Raw genomic sequence first — 25,084 nt, 5'->3', positions numbered from 1 at the left:
GCAAGCCGATTGCAACAGCACATCAAAAAGCTTATCCACCAAGATCAAGTAGGATTCATCCCGGGGATGCAAGGCTGGTTCAACATACGCAAGTCTATGAACGTAATTCACCACATAAACAGAACCAAGGACAAAAACCACATGATTATCTCAATTGATGCAGAGAAGGCCTTCGACAAAATTCAACAGCCCTTTATGTTAAAAACCCGCAATAAACTAGGTATTGACGGAATGTATCTCAAAATAAGAAAAGCTATTTACAACAAACCAACAGCCAATATCATACTGAATGGGCAAAAACTGGAAGCATTCCCTTTGAAATCTGGCACTAGACAAGGATGCCCTCTCTCACCACTCCTATTCAATATAGTACTAGAAGTTCTAGCCAGAGCAATCACGCAAGAAAAAGAAATAAAGGGTGTTCAAATAGGAAAGGAGGAAGTCAAATTGTCTCTATTTGCAGATGACATGATTGTATATCTAGAAGACCCCATCGTCTCAGCCCAAAATCTCCTGAAACTGATAAGCAACTTCAGCAAAGTGTCAGGATACAAAATCAATGTGCAAAAGTCACAAGCATTCCTATACACCAATAACAGACTTAAAGAGAGCCAAATCAAGAACGAACTGCCATTCACAATTGCTACAAAGAGAATAAAATACCTAGGAATACAACTAACAAGGAACATAAAGGACCTCTTCAAGGAGAACTACAAACCACTGCTCAGCGAAATAAGAGAGGACACAAAAAGATGGAAAAACATTCCATGTTCATGGTTAGGAAGAATCAATATTGTGAAAATGGCCATACTGCCCAAAGTAATTTACAGATTTAGTACTATCCCCATCAAGCTACCAAAGACCTTCTTCACAGAACTGGAAAAAAACACCTTAAACTTCATATGGAACCAAAAGAGAGCCCGCATAGCCAAGTCAATTCTAAGCAAAAAGAACAAAGCGGGAGGCATCACACTACTGGACATCAAACTATACTACAAGGCTACAGTAATCAAAACAGCATGGTACTGGTACCAAAACAGAGATATAGACCAATGGAACAGAACAGAGGCCTCGGAGGCAACACAACATATGTATAACCATCCGATCTTTGACAAACCTGACAAAAACAAGCAATGGGAAAAGGATTCCCTGTTTAATAAGTGGTGTTGGGAAAACTGGCTAGCCATATGCAGAAAGCAGAAACTGGACCCCTTCCTGACACCTTACACTAAAATTAACTCCAAATGGATTAAAGACTTAAACATAAGACCTAACACCATAAAAACCATAGAAGAAAATCTAGGCAAAACCATTCAGGACATAGGCGTAGGCAAGGACTTCATGACCAAAACACCGAAAGCATTGGCAACAAAAGCCAAAATAGACAAATGGGACCTAATCAAACTCCACAGCTTCTGCACAGCAAAAGAAACAGTCATTAGAGTGAATCGGCAACCAACAGAATGGGAAAAAATTTTTGCAGCTTACCCATCTGACAAAGGACTGATATCCGAATTTACAAAGAACTAAAACAGATTTACAAGAAAAAACAAGCCCATTCAAAAGTGGGCGAAGGATATGAACAGATTCTTTACAAAAGAAGACATACGTGAGGCCAACAAACATGCAAAAATGCTCATCATCACTGGTCATTAGAGAAATGCAAATCAAAACTACATTGAGATACCATCTCACGCCAGTTAGAATGGAGAGCATTAAAAAATCTGGAGACAACAGATGCTGAAGAGGATGTGGAGAAATAGGAACACTTTTACACTGTTGGTGGGAGTGTAAATTAGTTCAACCATTGTGGAAGACAGTGTGGCGATTCCTCAAGGACCTAGAAATAGAAATTCCATTTGACCCAGCAATCCCATTACTGGGTATATATCCAAAGGATTATAAATTGTTCTGCTATAAGGACACATGCACACGAATGTTCATTGCAGCACAGTTTACAATAGCAAAGACCTGGAACCAACCCAAATGCCCATCGATGATAGACTGGACAGGGAAAATGTGGCACATATACACCATGGAATATTATGCAGCCATCAAAAACGATGAATTCGCGTCCTTTGTAGGGACATGGATGAACCTGGAAACCATCATTCTCAGCAAACTGACACAAGAACAGAAAATCAAACACCGCATGTTCTCACTCATAGGCGGGTGTTGAACAGTGAGAACACATGGACACAGGGAGGGGAGCACTATACACTGGGGTCTGTTAGGGGGAAATAGGGGAGGGACAGCGGGGGGTGGGGAGTAGGGGAGGGATAGCATGGGGAGAAATGCCACGTATAGGTGAAGGGAAGGAAGGCAGCAAATCACACTGCCACGTATGCACCTATGCAACAATCTTGCACGTTCTTCACATGTACCCCAAAACCTAAAATGCAATAAAAAATAAAAATAAAAAAATAATAATAAAATAAATAAAGAATTTGTGATATAAATTCTCATTTGGCTTAAATAAGTAGAATGCTTTGTAATTAGACCAGTGGAGTTTATGCTATATATATAAATTTTATGAAACCAGAAAACCATTCACAGTCTGTGTGTACTGTAAACCCCTGATGTTGGCCCCTGTGCTCGAAGATGGGTGTCAATGAACATAAAAGATGGATCTTGGCCTGGCACTGCTATTGGGAAAAAATTGTGTGAAACATGATTTCTGCTATTGAAAGATTATTTAGGAGATAGTGTGTTACAAACTTAGCGGTGTTGTTTTTTTGTAGGCATCTTCTCTATTTTTAAAGATTCTGTTTTATTCTCATGAAAATATGCTACTCCAGGTTTTTTGTTAAGATTTATGGCAATTTAAGATTGCCATATCATAAAGGACATTCACTATACACGTTTGATTAATATAAATTTTTTCTTCTGTTTGTTAAAAAGAAGTTACGTGGAGCTCTTTGATTTCGAGATGTGCTTCTACTTTTTCTTTTTGGCACCTGAAAGTCTGAAAAATGATTTCTTGAGCTAGATGGTATGTGGTGACCAATGCTTACTGAGTGAGAAAGGCCATATTTAGGAATATAAAGAAAACTTTATAACAGGAAGTGAATCAACAGTTTTGACTTTGCTACTATCATGTCAGAAAAGCTCCACTATATCTTAATTCTAATACAGGTTAAAGTGAGTTAAAATTATTGCACTCAAGTCCAGAAGATTAAGCAGTTATCAACATCAGATAAAGATTTTAGGACTTGATTAGATCTGATTCTGATAGAGTTGCAATTGGTCATTTTAAATGTTAGGGGAAGAAGGGATTGTAGATATTATCTAGACACATCCTCTCATTGTTAAAGATACTGAATTCCAGTGATAACATGACTTCCTCAAAAATATAGAACTAATAGGTGGCAGTCATTGTTATGTTAATGAAGATTGTTTGCAGTTAAATTGTGGATTTGTAATTGCTTTTTTGGTTCTTGAATCTTCTATTACTACAAAATTACTTTTGTGATAGAAAAAAATGTACATAATAAATTTCAAATCTCTTAATTAAGGAAACATTTAAAACCCTTCGTTTTTGTCTGTTTATAATAGAAGCCCAGCTATTACGGCATTGTCAGACATCCATGAGCCTTAATTTATTTATGTGAAAATCTACATGGCCTAAGGTGTTTTAGAATTATTTTCCTAAAGAAGTGATCCTGGATTCTGAAGTGGTACTTATGTCAGTCTGTAGTAAAAGTAGTTATTAGCACCCACAGCCTTGCAACAGGAACACAGTTAATTTTGTTCAGTATTCATGCTGTTCTTGTTCCTGCTTGTTCTGTTCCAGCAGAACACTTTTTCCAGCACTTGTAGTTGGTTTTTGTTTTTTGTTTTTTGTTTTTAATTCCAGGCAGATGGTAAAGTGTTACGGATGGGGCATAGGCTTTTGAGTCACACAGACCTATATTTTAAATCATAGCTCAGCTGTCTGACCTTGAGCAAATCATTTAGTCTCTCTGAGCTTTACTCTCCTCCTCAGTCAGGTGAGGACAGTAATAGTAATCTTTATCTTACATGATTAGCATGTATGATTTAAGCAGACATACATTAGTATTACTAGCATCAGAGAATTGGTTTTCCCCTCTGGGAAGAAACTGTTGTCTCTTGGCATCAGAGATCTACCATGGGTTTGGTGATTTGCTAGGAGGGCTCACAGCTAAGATTTATTATAGTGCAAGGATACAAAACAGTCAGTAAAGGGAAAATGCCCTGGGGACAAAGTCCAGAAGAAACCAGGCACAAGCTTCCAAGGGTCCTCACCCAGAGAAGTCACACAGAATGTGCATAATTCCACTGTCATCAAATTGTGACAACACTTTTAAAGTCCTTCCTGCAGGGAAGTGCATTACAGATTCAGAACCCGAGAGTTTTATAGGCTTTGGGCAACTAGGCATTCTAGCAGCACATACTCAACTTCCAGAATCCAAAAAGGAAAGCAGATGTTCCACATCAGCCAAATTGTTTGTACAGACATGCACAGTGAGCCACTCTTATCAGTTAGGAAATGGTAGAAATACTCCCAAAATCCAAGTTTCCAGATAACAACCAAGGACCAACCTTGCAAACAAGCCTTTCTAGGAATAGTAGTCTTAGCCAGTAATGTTAATTCTTTTCTGTACAGCCCTGTTCTCTACTGTTTGAATTACATATTATATTGTAGGTGTTACATATTGAAGGTGTTAATGATGTGTAATAAGTGTCCATAATATGTCATGTATGTGTTTTATGTGTTAATGAAAAACATCAAGGAGGTAACATACTTGGTATGTTAGAGAGAACTCTATATTTGAAATAAGACCTGATTTTGGATATTAGTTACCATTTTTTAGCTATATATACACGTTAGTTGGCCTCTTTTGAGCCCTATCAGTTAGTAATATTTGTCCTGATTATCCTGTAGGGTTGTTTTTAGGATCAGATAAAATAAGACAGGAAAATAAATGTAAAGAGAAAAACATGCACGCATATTGCTGCAACTGTTTATTAATATCAGGAATAACTTCACTGATTTGCAAATAACTTGGTATTTTGTTGATAATTATGGATTTTGTTTGAAATAAATTGTTGTGGGTTAACTCAGTATTTGAATGGGCAGGGCCATATAACTTGCTTGCATGAGTTTTTAACTAACTATCCCCCCTCTGGTTTAATTTTACAGGCAACAGATATTAAGGAGGCATCTCAAAAATGCAAACAGAAGCAAGATGTTATAGAAAGGAAAGATAAACATGTAAGATTTAATACTAAAATTTTTATTACATCAAAATTTGCTCTAACTTTTGTTTTTAAATCTGGATTATGGGACAGATTTTTGTTGGAGAATGGCCAAGATCCTCTGCATTCTCTATTTCTTAATCTGAGGGAGCGTAAGATTTGGAAGTATAGTAGTTGGTCAGAGGACAATTGGGAAAAATTTCCAAAAACTGCTAGTAGACTAATAGCTATGCCTTAGCTTCGTAGCTGAGTGACTATAGTTTTTTAATAGGATAATGATGGATTTAGTTACCTTATTAGCAAAAATTAAACTCTAAGGGATATATTCTTTTTTTTTTAAACATAGAAATAAATCTTTCATTTTGAAAAATGAGTAATGACATTTATATAGAAGATTATATACCTTTATGCATGATTGAAATTAATGAGACAAAGTATACTTAAACTATGGAGCTCTTCTTTTTTTATATATTTTTTTCTGACACGGGGTCTTATTCTGTTAACCCAGGTTGGAGTACAGTGGCGTGATCTTGGCTCACTGCAGCCTCCACCTCGCAGGCTCCTCCCACCTCAGCCTTCTGAGTAGCTGGGACCACAGTGCATGCCATCACACCCAGCTTTTTTGAATTTTTGTAGAGATGGTTTTTTGCTGTGTTGCCCAGCCTTGACTTGAACTCCTGAGCTCAAGCTCTCCACCTGCCTGGGCTTCCCAAAGTGCTGGAATTACAGGCATGAGCCACTGCCCCTGACTGGAACTTTTCATCTTTATTATATTTTTATTGTCGAGTTTTAATCTGTTTTGATGTAATCTTGGTTTATAGCTCCAATTTCTAGAAGCAAAAATAGTTAACGTTGTGAAACTTAGCTTACTGCAGGTAATTTATTGCTAAGGAAAAATCTTTTAATTTGTAATATCCTGTTTTTGATGTATGCAGCTTCTTAATCTGAGAATATAAACTAAAAGTTTTTGAAGTTTTTTTCCCCTTTGTAATATCTTTTTTCTTAGTAGATTTTTTTCTTTTCTCATTTTGGTTTCTTGCTTTCTTCCTGGAGTTTTTCCTTGTTTATCTGGGCATCTTTGGTTGTTTCTTTATGGTTAAGAGTAAGGCATTAAAAGGCTGATTACAAATTTTTTGTGCATAAGTGGGGTCTCATGGCAAAATTATGTTAGGATGATTAGGTAAGAAAGTGGACTTTTTTTGCTGTGCCCAAATATATATGTGTTTCTATTCTCCAGGACCCTTCTAAGACTAAATTTTGAAATTACCTGCCTTGGAGGTAGACATGTAACTTCACGTAGTTGAAGCTTTATGTTAATCTCCTAGTTTTTAGCCTTACCCCTTTTTGTATCCCTTTAAGTCCCAGGCATCTCATTTAATTTCTCCAAAGAACTACAAATGTTCACAGAAGAAGATTGGTTGTCAGTGTTATGTGCTTAGGGTTGTGTATGTTGGGGTAAGAGGGGATTGGGATAAGAAGGAGGGTAGGAATAACTGCATTCTATGTGATGTCGTTTGTACTTGGCATTCCTAGTCCTAAGAATCTCTGTGTTTTTTATTTGTTTTTATTTTTTAGAGGGAATAATCAGTTTTTCACATCCCTTTCTTTTTCACTCATTCTTTACACTATGGTTCCTATAATAAACTGCTAAACTAGTTATTTGTTTTTCCATCTTCAAAGTATTTATTAAACTTTCCATTTACTGATCTCTTTTCTCCGTCTTTTGTCCTCATGGGATGGTACCCTTTTTACTCCATTTCTATTATTTTATTAGGGTTAGGCAGAAAAAGGCATAAAGACTCATCCTATATCCCCAGACACAAATACAAGGTTGGTAGATTGCCTCATGTTGAACTTCCCTTGCATTCTTGTCATAAATTTTACTTAATATTTTAATATATTGTTGTATTCAACTAGAAAATTTTGTATTTAGGATTTTTCGAACTGTGTGAGATTGACCTATAATTTTATTTTTTATTCTTAACTGGTTTTGTTTTCAGGCTTATGCAGGACTGGTAAGTAATTTAATACTTGTTGGATCAGTTTCTGTCATTTATATTTCTTCTCTTCCTATCACTGATATTTGTGTATCCTTCCCCTTATCATATTTGCCAGGGCTTGTCACTTTTGTAAGTCTTTTCAACTAATCTTTTTTAAATCAACTTTATTTTTTGTTGGCTATTTAATTTCTTCTTTAACTTTCTTAATTCATTTTTTTCTGCTTTGAGGATTTTTTTTTAACATTCTTGAATTGTAAAAAGTGTGTTTTCTTTTGTTTTTAACCTTTCCTAATTTTTAATAAATGCATCATAGGATATAAATTTTTTTCTGGGTATCTTTTGGCTATATCTCATATATGTTAAGTAGGCTTTTTTTTTCAGTTTAAGATATAATTCTCATTTAAATGTTTTCATTCATTTGAGATTACCTAGCAGTTCTTATTGTTTTAATTTCTGTGATGTGGAGTTTTTTAGGCTTTTGAAAAAATATCAGGTTCTACTTACACTGCTTTATGATCAATAAATGTGGCCTTATGACTTTTATAAAGAATTTTTTGAGACTTTTTATTGCTTTTATTGTATATTTGATTTTTGTACCTGTTCTTCATGTATTTGAAAAGAACGTATATTCTGTCTTCAGGTATGGAGATATATATACACATACATACGTACATACGTTAGAACATGCTTACTATAATTATATTACTAAAATGTTCTACTTTTTTGTTAACCTACTTGATTTAGTTTTTGTTGCTGTTATTGTTTTAAGATGGAGTCTTGCTCTGTCTCCCAGGCTGGAGTGCAGTGGCGCAGCCTCAGCTCACTGCCACTTCTGCCTCCCAGGTTGAAGCGATTCCCCTGCCTCAGCCTCCCAAGTAGCTGGGACCACAGGTGTGCATCACAGCATCTGGCTAGTTTTTGTATTTTTAGTAGAGACTGAGTTTCACCATGTTGGCCAGGCTGGTCTCAAACACCTGACCTCAAGTAATTCACCTGCCTTTGCTTCCCAAAGTTCTAGAATTACAAGTGTGAGCCATAGCACCTGGCCTGATTTAGTTATTTTTAAGATGTCAGTATCTCCTTTTATGAGTATGGATTTGTCTATTTTTCCTTGTAATTATATCAGTTTTTTCTTCCTAGATTTTAAAGCTTTCTTATTTTGTTTTTATTTCTGTACCATGTTTTTGTTTAAATTTTTTTTCAATTCGATGTGAAATAAAGGGAGTTTAAACAGATGACGTTTAAGCAGTTCACATTTACTGTTATGTTTTCTACTATTATACTTTTTACTTGATTCCTCCCCCTTTTTCTATTTTCTGTTGCTGTTAACCAAGGTTTTCTCATTCTGTTTTTTTATTCTATAGGTTGAAAGTTATATTTAGTCCTATTCTAGTGATTATCTTAAAATTTTAAGTGGCGCATTTCTCATAAAAGAGTTTATCAATATCTTTATTCTCTCAATTAAGAAAAAAAAAATACTAGCAAGCTTCTGTTTTCTCTTCCTTTATTCCCATGTCAGTATCATCAGAAATTTGACTTGTGGTTACTTAAAATGTTTTTTTTTTAACTGTCATTATTTACATGTTGAGTATCTCTAATATGAAATCTAAAATGTTCCAAAACCCAAAACTGTTTTGTGTGTTGACATGATGCTCAAAGGAAATGCGCTTTAGAGCATTTTGGATTTCTGGATTAGGGAAGCTGAACCTGTAAGTATAATGCAGATATTCAAAGGTCTTAAAAGTTTGAAATCCAAAACACTTCTGGTCCCAAGCATTTTGGATAAAGGATAATCAGCCTGTGTTTAGATTTAGTAATATGTTTAGTTGGTTTGTTTGATTGTGTTGCTGTTGCATTATACTCCCTCTGGTTTGCTAGGGAAGGAGAAATAAAGAGTTCTCTTTTGACTATATAAAGTTCCATCCTTTTACTTTCAGCTTATTTGTGTCTTGGAATCTAAAAGCTGTCTCTTATAAACAGTAGATAGTTGGATCATGATTTTTTGTCTTGATTAACATAAAACCAGATATTGTAGAAAGGGGCTCATTATGAATAATAAAAGACATTCTTGTCACTCAGAAAACTCCAATGGTTTTGAACTCTGTGCCAGGAACCTAGGACAAAGACTGAATATATATATTTATATCACAACAGTTTTTTACATTGGATAGGAAGAAAAAAGAGTTATAAACAACAAAATACAATTGTTATATTTTACATTTACCTGTATAATTACCTTTACTGGTTTTTGATTTCTTTGTGTAGTTTCAGAGTACTGTCTAGGGTCCCTTCATTTCAACCTTAAAGATGCCTTTTAGTATTTCTTGTAGGGGAGGTCTGCTAGTGATAAATTGTTGTTGTTTGTTTGTTTGTTTTGAGATGGAGTTTCGCTCTTGTTACCCAGGCCAGAGTGCAATGGCGCGATCTCGGCTCACCACAACCTCTGCCTCCTGGGTTCAAGCAATTCTCCTGCCTCAGCCTCCTGAGTAGCTGGGATTACAGGCATGCGCCACCATGCCCAACTAATTTTTTTTTTTTTTTGTATTTTTAGTAGAGATGGGCTTTCACCATGTTGGCCAGGATGATCTTGATCTCTTGACCTCGTGATCCACCCTCCTCGGCCTCCGAAAGTGCTGGGATTACAGGCGTGAGCCACCGCGCCCGGCCTTTATTTGTTTTTTTTTAATCTAAGAATACCTTAAATTTTTGTTTGGTTTTGAAGGATAGTTTTGCTGGATATAGAATTCTTTGTGGGTTTTTTCCCCCCAGCACTTTGAATATGTTGTTCATCTGCCCTCTGGCCTCCATGTTTCTGATGAGGAGTCAGTTGTTAATCTTATTGAGGATCCTGGTACATGATGAATCACTTTTTCTTGCTTTTAAAGTTTTCTCTTTGCCTTTGGTTTTCAGTAGCTAATCATATTTCTAGATGAAAATCTCCTTGAGTTTACCCTGTTTGGAATTCATCGAGCTTCTTAAATGTGCAGATTAACGTTTTTCATCAAAGTTAGGAAGTCTTTTGTCAGTATTCCTTCATATATTCTTTCTGCCTATTTCTTTTCTTTCTTGAGACTTACATATTTTGATATGCTTGATGGTATCCCACAAATCTAAGAGACTGTTGATTTTTTTTTTTTTTTTCCCTGAGATGGAGTTTCACTCTTGTTGTCCAGGCTGGAGTGCAATTGTGTGATCTTGGCTCACTGCAACCTCTGCCTCTTGGGTTCAAGTGATTCTCCTGCCTCACGCTCCCAAGTAGCTGGGATTACAGGCATCCACCACAACACCTGATTTTTTTTTATTTTTAGTAGAGATGGCATTTCACCATATTGGCCAGGCTTACTGCAATCTCTGCCTCCCGGGTTCAAGCAATTCTCCTGCCTCAGCCTCCTGAATAGCTGGGATTACAGGTGCCCACCACCATACCCAGCTAATTTTTTCTATTTGTAGTAGAGATGGGGTTTCACCATGTTGGCGAGGCTGATCTGGAACTTCTGACCTCAGGTGATCCATCCACCTCAGCCTCCCAAAATACTGGGATTACAGGCATGAGCCACCACACCTGGCCATCTGTTTATTTTTCTTGCTTGTTTTTTTCTTTCTGTTCCTCATGCTGGACAATCTCAATCAACCTATCTTCAAGTACACTTATTCTTTCTTCTGCCTGTTTGGATTTGCTGTTAAGAGTCTCTGATCTTTTATTTTAGTTCTGCATTTTTCAACTCTAGATTTTTCTAGTTGGCTCTTTTTTTGTAATTTCTATGCTTCTATTGATATTTTGTATTCAGTGAGACATTGTTCTCTTCCTTTCCTTTAGTTTTTTTGACATGGTTTCTTTTAATTTATTGAACATATTTAAAATAGCTGTCGTAATGCTTTTCCTGTTTAGAAAAAAAGTACGTGCAGCTCTCTGCCAGCACTCATTTAATTTTACATAAACACACTCTTTGAGGCTTAAGGAAAGCTGACCAGTTTTCAATGTGAAAATAAAATGTAAAAACTGTTCTTGGAGTTATTTTTCAACAGAACTAACATCATAATCTTCTCAATCATTAGATTCATCTATTTTGGAAAAATTGGATTCATTAAATGAACCTTTGGCCAACAACTATTCTAGAATGGTGTTAACATCTTGCATAGGGATGCTATATTACTAAAAACCAAATGCTATAAATAGAATGATTGATGTCTTTTGTTTCAAAGTCAATATACTAGAACGATGTGTAAATAATAAAAGCAAGATATTTTGTGTCAAAGTTATCTTGAGGTAAATGCTGCAGCTGCAAGCACCGCCAGCAGATACTCTCAGGGCAAATGGGAAAAGGGTTAAAGCCCCTTTGTCTTATAAGTCCATTTCTATTGACTGTTCTTTTCCTGAGTATGGGCCATACTTTCTCATTTCTTTCAATGTGTTTGTGTTGAAACTGAACAGTTTAAGTTACATACTCTAGCAACTCTGGAAGTCAATCCCATTCCCTTCTCCAGGGCTTGATGTTGCTGTTTCATTGAATATGTTGTTGGTGTTTGTTTGCTTAGTGACTTTCCTAGTTCTGTAAGGTCTGTATCCTTGGTCGTATGTGGCTACCAAAGTCACTGCTAGGTTAGTTTAGTGATTAGCTAGTGACTGAATATGTATTTCCTTAAATGCCTGAAACCCATATGTTTCCCAGTCTTTGTTGAGGATTTCTGTATGTATGTAGGGTCATGCCTTCAACATTCAGCCAGGCAGTATTCACACTTTACTGAGATTCAATCATTTTTCTTGAATAAATGCTCCTAAGATTGTTGAAAACTTTGGTTAACTCTGTCTCAATCTTCACTTCCTATTTGCACATGTCAAAATGAAACAGAGGTGAGAACATAGCGTCTTCTTAGGTCTTTCTGGAGCATGTACACAGCCGTGGGCATGCACACAGTCCTACTAATGCATATGACTTTCTAGAATCACTGGAGCTTCTAAAACCTCATATGGTTTGGGGAGAAGCTCATTCCCCAGTTTTTTCTTTTAAGATTTTTGGTTAGCTTATTGTTTGCTGTAACTATTAATCTGCTTTAGGCAGCTATGATATTAAACAGTTGTTTCTGATTGTTTTTGACAAATTCATCCAAGGAAAAGGCTGTTTTGCAGTGGTGAGCTATGAGTCAGGTCAAATACAGACAAGCCTTATACAAGTAAGTTTTCCCAGGAAACTGCCAGTTAGATCAGATAATGACATTTCTCTGAGAATGAGGATTCATTAGGTTATTGCAAAAGTAATTGCATTTTTTTGCTGTTATAAAAGAGCTCCAAACCTGTTCATATCTCTCCAGTGGCTGCTAGACTGCAGGTTTTCACTATGATTGTTGGCTATTGCTTTTTAAGAATACCACATGAATAGAACAAGGGGTTTAGGAATGAAGCAAGTTCAGAATTCTACAGAGCTCGCTATTTTTACTGAGATTCCGCCATTTTGTTTTTTAATAAGAGCTTCCCACATTGTTACAAACATTTGGGTAAATTCCAGAGTTCTGAAAGAGTTAATTTTGACAATTTTTGTCAGTGTCCTCTTTGCTTTTATTGAGGATATTTCTGGAGTTCCTTACTTCACCATTCTGATGACATCAAAATCTTCTCTATATCTACAGAAAAATGTTGCTGGGATTTTAATAGGAATTTCATTAAACATTTGGGAAGAATTGAAATCTTTACTATGTTGAGTCTTCTGATCTATGAACATGGTATGTCTCTATTTATTTAGATTTTTTATTTCTTTCATCAGTATTATGTAGTTTTAGCAACAAGTCCTTTGTGTGTTTTGTTAGATTTATACCTCTGACTTAGTTTTGTTTTTTTCTTCTTTGGTAAATATTTTGGGACTTTGTACATAGGCAGCCATGTCAGCTACAAATAGGGACAACTTTATTTCTTCTTTTCTGATTTGTATGCATTTAGTTTTCTTGCCTTACTGCATTGGCTAGAACTTCAGCACTCTGTTGAATAAGAGTGGTGAGCACTGAAATCCTCATGTTATTCCTGATCTTTGGAGGAAAGCATTCAGTTTTTCATTATTCAGTATGTAATAATAGCAGCAGGTTTAAAAAATATATATATATGCTCTGTCAGATTCAGAAAATTTTTATACATATTCCTGTGTTTCTGAAATTTTTTATGATGAGTACCTATTCAGTTTTGGCAAATGCTTTTCTCTATCTATTGATGGCCATTAATAAGTGATGGATTATATTGACTGATTTTTGACTAACAAATCAGTTTTGCATCCCTAAAATAAACCCCACTTGGTTATGGTGTCTAAGCGTATAATTTTTACATATTGCTGAATTCTGTGTTAAAAGATTTTTGTGTCTGTGTTCATGAGTGATACTGTTTTATAGTCTTCTTTTTGTATTCTCTGCCTGCTTTTGGTATTAGGATAACCAGCTTCATAAAATGAATTGGGAAGTGATCCTTCCTCTTCTGCTTTCTGAAAGAGATTGTACAGAATTGGTGTTTATATACTTTGAACATTTTGTGTAATTCTCAAGTGAAATTCTCTGGGCTTAGAGATTTCTTTTTGGAGAGAGTTTTAAAATTATGTTTTCAACTTCATTAATAGCTATAGGACTAGTTAAATATCTGTTTCATATTAGGTGAATTGTGATAGTTGTGTTTCTTGAGGAATTGATCCTCTTGTCTAAGTTGTCAAATTCATGTATGTATAAATTCTCTTATCCTTTGATATGTATAAAATCTGTAGTGATACCCCTGTTTCATTCCTGATATTGGCGATTTTTATCCCTCTCTCCTTTTTTTTAGTTAATCTTGCCAAAGGTTTGCTAATTTTACTGATTTTTTTCAAAGAGGCAGCAGTTTGTTTTATTGATTTTTCTCTGTTTCCAGTTTCTTTGATGTCCATTCTTATCTTTATTATTCTCTTTCTTCTGCTTGATGTAGATTTGCTCATTTTTTTATAGATTCTTGAGGTGGAAGCATAGATTATTCATTACATACTTTTCTTCTCATGTATGCACTTAGTGTTATATATTTTCCTGTCATCACTTCATTAGCTGTGCCCCAAAAATTTTGATATATTTTAATCTTCATTCAGTTTATTGTATTTTTCTTTTCATTTTTCTTGAGATCACACAATTTGTTTATTCACTAATTTGGTATTAGACATTTAGATTGTTTCTAGTTTTGGGCTACTACCAGTAGAGCTGCCGTAAGTATTCTTCTACCACGTTTTATACGGACGTATGCTTTTATTTCTCTTGGATAATTTCCTAGAAGTAGAATATCATAGGGGTGTATTCAGCTTTTTAAGGAATTGCCAACCTGTTTTCCAGAATTTGGGTAATTTAATTGTAATTAATAAAAGTTGACTTGTAATGGCTTGGAATTTTTGTTTTTAATGGTCCTTCATGAGAAATTACCCCTTACGGCGTAATTTGAGAAACACTGCTCAGGAGTAGCCTCGGAGGAGTGAGATTAAGGTAGCTACTGGGACTCCCTTTACATTGTACAAGGTAAAGCAGAGTGAGTAAGAATGTAGGTAAAGTGATAAATTTAAAAGCAAGAGAAGGAGGGAGTACTCTAATTATAACTTCTATTAATGGAATATGAGGCAAGGTCATTAGCTGAGTAAGTAGAGGGAAGGCAGCAATAAAGGATTGAAGAAGGAACAAAAGGTATGAACTTGTCAGAGAGAGACAGCACAAGTTTATTGAAAAAGTGTTATGTTACAGGTTTATGTTGTAGTTTTGAGTGCCTGTTTAAGTTTTGTGGCCATAGATTTAAAGTGAGACCAGTTTTTGAGGGTTTCTTTCATTAGTTCAGTTGCTTAGATATGGATAGTTACAAGGTATGTAGATAGGTTTAATTAGAACTGGGCTTTTTCCTGGCCAGTGTGACATAAGAAGGTAGGTCAAGGGATCTTCGCAAGGGAGTGGTTATAGTGCTGCATTGTTGAATCCCAGCTGATTAAGGAAAGAAATGAAGGGATTGTGAAAAGGTAGTGGGGTTAGTGGATTGCACAGCCTGGTGGGGTCAAAGGATAGTTAGAGTAGGAATACCAGAATAAGTAAAATGGAAGAAAAGGAAATGGTGACCAAAGAATAGAATTATAGAAATAACGTTTTTCAGAAGTGGTATGATTTGGGGAGCTTTATGATCTAGAACATAACCCTCCTCAGCCCCCTTTTTCTGTTCAGTAGGCAAATGGCTGAGGAAAGGTTAAGGAAAAGATGATTGAAGTTGAAGAAGTAAGGGAACACAGAGGCCAAAGAGTTAGATTGATTTTCCGTAGATATGTTGAAGTCACATGATGACAGGCATAATGATGAAGAGAGGAAGACAATCAGGTGCCAAAGTCATCCCTGAATGGATGAGGTTGGGGAGGATTTTCAGGGAGCTGGTTAACATAGCAACAAGGGTAACAGGTGACAAAGTCTGATCCCATGGTTTTTAGAGGAACCAAAGTGGGGCTCAATTAAAGGAGGAAGGAGTACAGTGGGGATTAATGAGGACACCCTCCTCACCTCTGTGTCCTGAAATAATGGTTTATGGCAGGTAAAGGTCACTGCTTGAGAGGGATCTAGGGAGAACAGATGTCTTCTAGAAATAGCCAAGTTTCCACAGGAACAAGAAGAGGGAACATTCAGAGAAATTGCAGATATAGAGCAGTATGGGGGCAGTATCCTAGTGAAGGTGGGTGATCTAAGAGGTTTAGACCTACTTTACCCGAGCTAAACATGGGTATTAGTCATGGTAGGACTAATGGGATTACTCATGGTAATTTCTTGGATGAAGGTGACAAATGAGTTAGTGTTCAGAAAACTTAACTGAAAGGTAGGGATCATAGGGCTGCTTTTCAGTTTTTCAGGTCAGTATCAGACAAAGATCTTCTCTTGATACAACTTTATATGGTAGGCCAGTGATTTTCAGTAGTTTGGTGGTCTCTATTTTGCTGGGATTGCAAAGGTTCTGTTTGTTAAATTTCTTGTCCCTTTTTCATCAACTTGGACATCCTCATGTGTTTAGCGATTCTTAATTCTATATTGTCATCTGTGATATGCCCATTTATTTTCCTGAATCCCTTGGTCTTCCTATTATCTACTTTCTTTTAGGCCCGTTGAACGTTGTTAATGTTCGGTGACAGACACGTATCTTAATTTTTTCAGATATATTTTCTCTTGCTTCTATATGTTTGGTTATAATAGAGAAGATTTGGGGATATGTGCATTTTGTTACTGCCAAAGCTGAATTTTTAGAAAGAAAAAATCGGTACCCACATTTCAACAGAAGATAGGATAAAATGTGGGATATCCATATCACAGGACATGATGCACAAGATGTTAAAATCCCATTTTGTCAGTACATGAGGGAAAATGAGAAACTGCTCTCAATGTATTTTTAGTGATGGCATTTAGTAGAAAGAATATATATTCTACAGGAGATATAGGTAGGCATTAAAATGTAATAGTTTACTGAGGCAGGCAGATCACTTGAGGCCAGGAGTTTGAGACCAGCCTGGCCAACATGGTGAAAACCCAGCTCTACTAAAAATACAAAAATTAGCTGGGCGTGGTGTTATACGCCTGTGGTCCCAGCTACTCGGGAGGCTGAGGCACAAGAATCGTTTGAACCCAGGTTGCAGTGAACCAAAATCGCACCACTGCACTCCAGCCTGGGCTGTAGAGCGAGACTCTGTCTCAAAAAAAAAGTAAAAGTTTAAGGACATTAAGATTATAAGTTATTTTTATTAGTTATAAGTCTCTGTATTTTCCATAATGAATACATTATAACTTTTATAATGAGGAAGGAGAGGGAGTAAATCTGACTTGGAAATAAAGCCAGCTAATAAACATATTATGTGATGTGTTAAATTTATCTATTTTAATACAAAACTCTAATTGTAAAAAATAAATTGGATATATAAGTGTATATTGTTTATATGTGTATGTCTTAAAGAAAATATTAACTCTGTCTTAGGTAGACCATGGTTTTAATAAAAATTTCACTGACATCAAGTGGCAACTTACATAGCTGGTTTTAAAAACATAATTTACCTTGAATACAAGTCAAGAAATCTAAGCATATAGGTTGATAATTAAAATCTCACAGTATTAATCTGAAGTATTGGTAGAAAATATTTCCATTGGAAGAAAATAGTTTACTTCTGTTTCAAATTACAGGTTGAGTATCTCTTATTCAAAATACTTGGGACCAGAAGTGTTTGGATTTCAGATATTTTCAGAGTTTGGAATGTTTGCATATACATAATGAGATATTTTGAGAATACGACCCAAGTCTAAACCCAAAATTCCTTTATGTTTCATATACACCTTATACACATAGTCTGAAGGTAATTTTAAATGATGTTTTTAATAATTTTGTGTATGAACCAAAGTTTGTGTATGTTGAACTGTCAGGAAATAAAGGTGTCAATATCTCAGCCACCCATAAGGATGATCTGTGGTTGATGACATCACCATCATTCCTGACTCTGAATTTATATGCTACTCATAAACAATCATTTTTAAATACTTACACATAAATACTTAACAGTACAAAGTGACATACAACTAATTCAGTGGAAAAAATAATGTGTTCTGGATAACTAGTGTCATGTCAGCACTAAAAAAATTCAGATTTTGGAGAATTTTGGATTTGTGATTTTTAGATTAGGGATATTCACCCTGTAATAGGGTGACTTGTAATCTTTATTATTTATAGAAACTGTATCACATATGCCACATGACTGTTTTAATTTTGGTCTTACTTCCTATAAATACTTAGAAATCTGTTTGGCTTTTTAAGTATTTTGTTTATTCAGGAAATATTTAATGAGTGCTAATTATATACTGAGCACCACTTAAAGTATTTGAGATACGTTAGTGAATGTGTAAAACAAAGATATAGATAGTCTGGTAGAACCGGTGATGTTCTAGTCTAATTCTCACAGGGCACCTTTTAGTGAGGAAAACACCTATGTTAGATTGTTTGTATTTTAAAAACTATATTACTGTGAAAGTCTTATCAGCAGAAAAACAATGTCAAGTACTAACCTGCTTTTGTTTTATTAGATTGAAGAACTTCAGCAGGCTTTAACAGTAAAGCAAAATGAAGAGCATGACCGACAGAGGAGAATAAATAATACCCGCAAAATGATAGAGGATTTACAAAACGAACTGAAGACCACAGAAAACTGCGAGAATCTTCAGCCCCAGATTGATGCCATTACAAATGATCTGAGACGGATTCAGGATGAAAAGGCATTATGTGAAGGCGAGATAATTGATAAGCGAAGAGAGAAGGAAACTCTAGAGAAGGAGAAAAAGAGTAAGTTTTCATAAAGTTAGAATGAAATGTTTATAAAATGGAGATACATTTCTGTTGATGGGCTGCTTTCTTCCCATGGTAATTATTTCTATAAAATGTTCAAGTTGCCTTGTTGTGGAAGCTTAACTCAGTTCTTCCAACTTCATACCCTAATTACCTACATCTGTTATGTACTGTAATTTGCCATGATAACTGACCACTGTCTTCTGTCAGATTATAGCAGTTGATTTAATTCTCTATAAATGCTTAACTTTATTTTCTTTACAAAGTCACTCACTATTACTCGTATCAAATTTAAGCTCTTTATTCTAACCTTCATAAGCTTCTGTTAGCTTAGTTCCTTGAAACCTGTCCAATTTCAGCTTTGGTTTTCTTTTTTGTAGACCATGTGAATAGATCTGTAGTATTATTTGGATAGGGATTTTATATTCTGTTTGCTCACTGTATATGACTAAGATCAGAAAAAATATATATATGTTTATCAAAGTACTAGATGTGTATGGCAAAAAAAAAAAAAAAAAAAAACTAGAAGGGTGGCACAATGCCTTTTTTTTTTTTTAACCTCCAAAGCCAGTCAAGAATAAGCACTTTTTACTCTTTTAGCAGATATTTTTCTTTCTTTTTTTTTTTTTTGTCTGAGACGAAGTCTCACTCTGTTGCCCAGGCTGGAGTGCAATGGTGTGATCTCGGCTCACAGCAACCTCCGCCTCAACGGGGTTCAAGCAATTCTCCTGCCTCAGCCTCCTGAGTAGCTGAGGTTACAGGCATGCACCACCACATTCGGCTAATTTTTTATTTTTAGTAGAGATGGGGTTTCACCATGTTGGCCAGTCTGGTCTCGAACTCCTGACCTCAGGTGATCCGCCCTCCTTGGCCTCCCAAAGTGCTGGGATTACAGGTGTGAGCCACTGCGCCTGACCATCAGATATTTTTCTAGTAGTCTTTCATATATATTTATCATATTCTTATTTCACTATTGCTTGATTAATCAACTTTAGACATTATCTTTTTGTATTTACTCTAGATGTAGATTTTACCTTAGACCTCCCTATTATAATTCTTCAAATAAGATTATTAATATTGATTTGTATTATTATAAATAATACACATATCTTTTTTTGGTCATTTAACAATTGTCAATATTGCCTGAATCTACACTTAGTAAGCTCTAAATACTAGTATTCCTCCCATCCTTGCTTGTTACTTTCCTCCCTTCTCACATTCTAAATTCTCTCATTTATACTCTGGTTTTTATATTTGCAAGGCTGAAGACATTTGTATTTGCGTTTTATGTGCTCTATTTATGGGTTAATTCTAGAAGTTTAGAAATACTAAGTATTGTTTATTAAACTTGCTTATAGCTGAGCCAAGTAGTGCATTATAATTAAATTTCCCTTCATTGATAGCTTTTAAAAGGCTTTTAATTTTTTTTTAATTTGCTTTAGCATTTCCTTAAATTGAAGAGGAAAAAAAAGCTGTCTTATCAGGCATTCTCTTGAATTCCATAGCCCTCTGTCCTTCTCCTTCCATCTAAATTGGTTCTTCTTGAGGCCTGCATGGTTATCATTTGTAATTTCTCTCATGCCTTTTCTGTGTTATAAACCTATTCCAGAATTCCACGTCTCATTTTCTTACATCATGCCCTTATTTTGTTGGAGTACATTTTCAGGTAATCTCAAGAAGAGATATTTGGGAATTAATTTCAGAGTCTTTGCACCCTTGAAAATATCCTTATTTCATCATCCCCCACTTTTTTTTAGTTTTGTTGTATATACAATTCTAGGATGAAAATACTAATTTTTCTCCTAGAATTTTGAGGGCCTATTGCCATTTGTCTTCTGATAAGAAATCTAGTGTTTTTCTTACGGGTTTTTTTTTTTTTTTGGTAGGTTACCTGTTTTTTATATTTGATAGTTTCAGGATCATATTTTTCCCAGGTTTTTGGACATTTTAGAATGATTTGTTCAGGTCGCGTCTTTTCCACTATGTGGAGTACTTGCTGAGTAGTGTTTGTAACCTTTAGATCTAGGGTATTCTTTTGTATTATTATTAGTTTATTTCACTATTCAAAATTTTCAGAGAAATAAGACTTTGTTTTGTTTTCCAATTTTAGGTGTGGACGATCATATTGTACGTTTTGACAATCTTATGAATCAGAAGGAAGATAAGTTAAGACAGAGATTTCGTGACACATATGATGCCGTTTTATGGCTAAGAAATAACAGAGACAGATTTAAACAAAGAGTCTGTGAACCCATAATGCTCACGGTAAGAAACTGTTCATGTTGGTAGTATTTGTATCATTATTGTAATCATTATAGATTTTTGTTTTAAGACTTTTTAGTCCCAATAATACCCTGGTTTTACATTATCAGACTTGTGGGATCTGGCATACTGCTGAATCCATACATGGGTTTTTTAAAGGTCCCCTGATCAATGAGGGTAATAACTATCATAAAACCTGTGCTTTTTTTCTAGAAAGAGGTATAAAATGGCAACTTACTGACTTAGAATCACGTAGAAAATTAGTTTGGTTAGCTGGTTTCTTTTGGCACTTGTTATTAGATTATAGCGGGCATTCGATTAAAACCTGCCGAAGAGGTAGAAAACTGCTGTAAATATGTTGATTAAAGGAACAAATGTAAGAGGATAGGCGAGAAAATCACCTGCTACAAAGAAAGGGCATTCTGAGGATTTTGAAAATGAAAACATTACTTTATTGACATCATAAAATATTTGATAGCTTTTATTGATTGCAGGTCATCAAGAATAGGTGAAGCTGTATTCAGTAGATCATCTAGTGAAGTGTGGCCATGGATTTACTAGGATGATTGCCATCTAAACTATGTAAAATAGTAAGTTTGGCCGCATAAAAGGATGAAAGAGTAAAAAATTAACATTCTTTGGTAATGATACATTAGACAGAGCAAACTTAAAACTTATCCTAAAATTACATAAGGATTATTTTTGCTAGGTTTTTTTTCTTTAGAAAAGAATAGATCCTTGCAGGATTCATGAAAAATTCTATTCTCTGTAACTCATGTCTGTGTTATTCTTTATTGAAAATTATTTTGTATAGTTTTCAATTTTTATTATATCTTAGATTAGCAAAATTAATATTCATAACATTTTCTTATTCAGGTATGTGTTATTAGAATATTTTTGCTAGATCAAGAAGAGAATTTCTGTTTTAGATGCAGACATTATTTTGATTAGTCTGATAAGGATTGAACCGGAAGTATAAGAAAAAATAGGTGACCCTTATAAAAGTTATAATGCAAGTGTAATTGTTAACGTTTTTACTAAAATGCCAGTGTCAAAATAATACTAAAGAACTGTGTTAGATTTGTCTCCTCTTGTCATTTGATTTTCTAACAGTAGCATATTTCACCAACTCAGATTACTAGTTGGCATATGTTTCTGTTTTAAATCACATTGGAATCTTTGAGATAAGGAGATAATAGTCTGCTTTTTTACCCTTTTTAGACTAACCTTTCACCTTTCCTGCCACTCCCTACATTCATATCTTCCACACAGTTTACTCACCTTTCTAGGTCTAATTGAAATGCCACTACGGTCATACACAAGTGAGCAATATGCAAACTTAAAATTTTAGTCATATAAAGGGTCATTTAGCAATCTATGTCTATGATTTATTTCTAACAATTCCAATCTAGAATTGGAGAAGTGTACAAAGATTTACTTACATACGTGCTGTGCTCTACACAGTAGTGTTTATGATAGCAGAATGATGGAGCAAAAAAAGAAAATTTATGAAGATACTGATTGGTTCAATAAATTACTTTATATCCTTATAATGGAATACTGTGGAGCCCTTAAAATGTTGCTGTTGGTCTCCATTTACTAATATAAAAATAAATTTAGCAAATCATAACATAGGTTATGGAATAAGATGTACGGAAAAATTTCATTTGAAAAATCATAAAACAGAAAGCTGCCATCAACCACCAGATTATCGCACAGTGCTGCATCTCCTGTATCTGCCTGTCTTTCTGTCTTGCTACTTTGATTGTGATGATATGACTGTAAAGTTCTTTGGAGAACTTTGACAAATACTTTCTTCATTGATGTCATGAAGAGAGGGAACATCCCAAGAAACTGGAACCTGCAGAGCCAACAAGGTGTCTAAATCTTCCTTCAGGGACAGGCATGATCATGGCTCACACCTATAATCCAACACTTTGGGAGGCCAAGGTGGGTGGATTACCTAAGGTCAGGAGTTCAAGACCAGCCTGGCTAACATGGTGAAACCTCATCTCTACTTAAAATATAAAAATTAGCTGTGCATGGTGGCATGCACCTGTAGTCTTAGCTACTTGGGAGGCTGAGGCAGGGGAATTGCTTGAACTGGGAGGTGGAGGTTGCAGTGATCCGAGATCGTGCCACTGCACTCCAGCCTGGATAACAGAATGAGATTCCATCTTAAAAAAATAAATAAATAAGGAAATAAACAAATCTTCTCTAAGGATATTAGGGAAACCTCCAAACTGTGAATGCGATAGTGTGTGTGTTACACTTGGAAAAAAGTGTAAATAAGTCACTACTGGAACCACAGAAACTGGCCAGTAACCAAAATGACCCCTGCTTGTGTGACTTCCTTGAGACTCATTACCTGTTGAGCAGGTGAAGTCCATCAAAGAGTTGAAATGCCATGTAAACCCGTTTATACAAGCTGGGAGCCTTGGAATCTGATATGGCAGAATATTTCTGATATAAACACCTTGGGGCCACGAGTGGTGGCTCATGCCTATAATTCCAACACTTTGGGAGGCCGAGGCAGAAGGATCACTTGAGTCCAGGGGTTTGATACCAGCCTAGGTAACATAGTGAGATCCTGTTTCTACAAAAATAAAATTTTTAATTAGCTGGTCATGGTGGCATGCACCTGTAGTCCAAGCAACTCAGGATGCTGAGGTGAGGATTGCTTGAGCCTGGAAGGTTGAGGCTGCAGTGAACCATGATAACACCACTGCACTCAGCCTGGGCAACACAGAGTGAGACCCTGTCTCAAAAAGACAAACAAACAATAAACCCTGGGAGAATGTGATCATGAGAGCTAAGTCCTGTCCTAGACTAGCTTATATATAACCATATATATATATATATAAGCTAGTCTAGGACAGGACTTACTATATATATATATAGTAAACGATGACTTTTTGTGGTAATTTTGGGGTTACTTTTACCTTTTCTATAAGTTATAGTAAATATCCACATTTTCTTTTATTCGTATCATTTCTTCCAATAAAGTAATTTAGTATCTCCCCCAACCCAAAAAAAATTGTGAAACAATAGACTCAGTGTTTATAGTGTTTATGCCTGGATGATGGTTTCATGTGGTTTTAATTTATGTGTGTGTGTATCTGTTTTCTCATTTTTCTATACTGATTGATATTCTGTAATTTAAAATAGAGAGGAATATTGACCAACATTTATGTAACAAGAACTGTGCTGTTATTTTAATTGTATTGTCTCTTAATCCACATTTAGTTCTATGAGGTATAAACTGTTTTACTCTATCTTACAGATGAAAGTAATGAAAGCTTTCTGAGATTTAAGTAGTATATGAGCAAGATCAAGCATATGATTTGAAGGGACATCTGTCTGACTTCAGAGCCCTAGCTCTTAGCTAGTTTGCTTTGTAATAGATTATAGTACATAAATACCTCTCCTTTCATTATTTTTTCAAGAAAGCTGATTCCCATGTTTTGGAAATTATCAGTCTGTCCTCTAAAATTCCATAGATAGTACTTTTTATATTTATACACTTCTGTTAATGCGAGTTTTATCATGCTCTGCTTTGAACATACTTATTCATGTATGATAAATAATAGATTATATACTTCCTGAAGTAGCTTTTTCCCTATCTTAATATTTTCCATAACGTTTAGCCTCACATGCAGGATTGTCTAATTCGTATTTTTACTTTATCTTACTTTTTAGAGACGGTATCACTCTGTCGCCCAGGATGGAGTGCAGTGTCACAATCATACCGTACTGTAGCCTCAAACTCCTGGGCTTAAGCAATCTTCCCACCTCAGCCTCCCTGAGTAGCACCTGGCTAATTTTTTTTATTTTTGTTTTTTGTAGCGACAGGGTCTCACTTTGTTTCCCGGGCTGCTCTTGAACTTCTGGTTTCAAGCGTTATCTTCCCATCTTGGCCTCCCAAAGTGTTGGGGTTATCAGTGCTACCATGCTTGGCCCAGTTAATGTTTTTAAAATAGATCTATAGCCGGGAACGGTGGCTCACACCTGTAATCCTGGCACTTTGGGAGGCCATGGTGTGTGGATCATTGGACATCAGGAGTTTGAGACTAGCCTGGCCAACATGATGAAACCCTGTCTCTACTAAAAATATAAAAATTAGCTGGGCATGATGACAGATGCCTGTAGTCGCACCTACTTGGGAGGCTGAGGCGTGAGAATTGCTTGAACCCAGGAGGCAGAGGTTGCAGTGAGCTGAGATCGTGCCATTGCTCTCCAGCCTCAGTGACAGAGACTCTGTCTCAAATATAAAAAATAAAAA

General features: G+C 35.6%; 1 protein-coding gene across 3 annotated transcripts in view; it reads left to right on the top strand.

Annotated features, from left to right (window-relative positions):
• The window catches only part of SMC5 (structural maintenance of chromosomes 5), a 92,503-nt gene that overhangs the window by 28,059 nt on the left and 39,360 nt on the right, over positions 1–25,084 (top strand). For all 3 annotated transcript variants that reach the window (XM_012453888.2, XM_012453882.2, XM_012453872.2), the window contains exons 8-10: positions 5,165–5,236; positions 18,282–18,537; positions 20,651–20,805. In XM_012453888.2, the coding sequence (XP_012309311.2) occupies positions 5,165–5,236; positions 18,282–18,537; positions 20,651–20,805 (483 nt within the window). The remainder of the gene's footprint in view (positions 1–5,164; positions 5,237–18,281; positions 18,538–20,650; positions 20,806–25,084) is intronic.

The sequence above is a fragment of the Aotus nancymaae genome, unplaced genomic scaffold (assembly GCF_030222135.1).
Source record: "Aotus nancymaae isolate 86718 unplaced genomic scaffold, 86718_ANA_hifiasm-v0.15.2.pri h1tg000041l, whole genome shotgun sequence".
NCBI classification, from domain to species: Eukaryota; Metazoa; Chordata; class Mammalia; order Primates; family Aotidae; genus Aotus; species Aotus nancymaae.
This window is presented reverse-complemented; position numbering and strand designations above follow the sequence as displayed.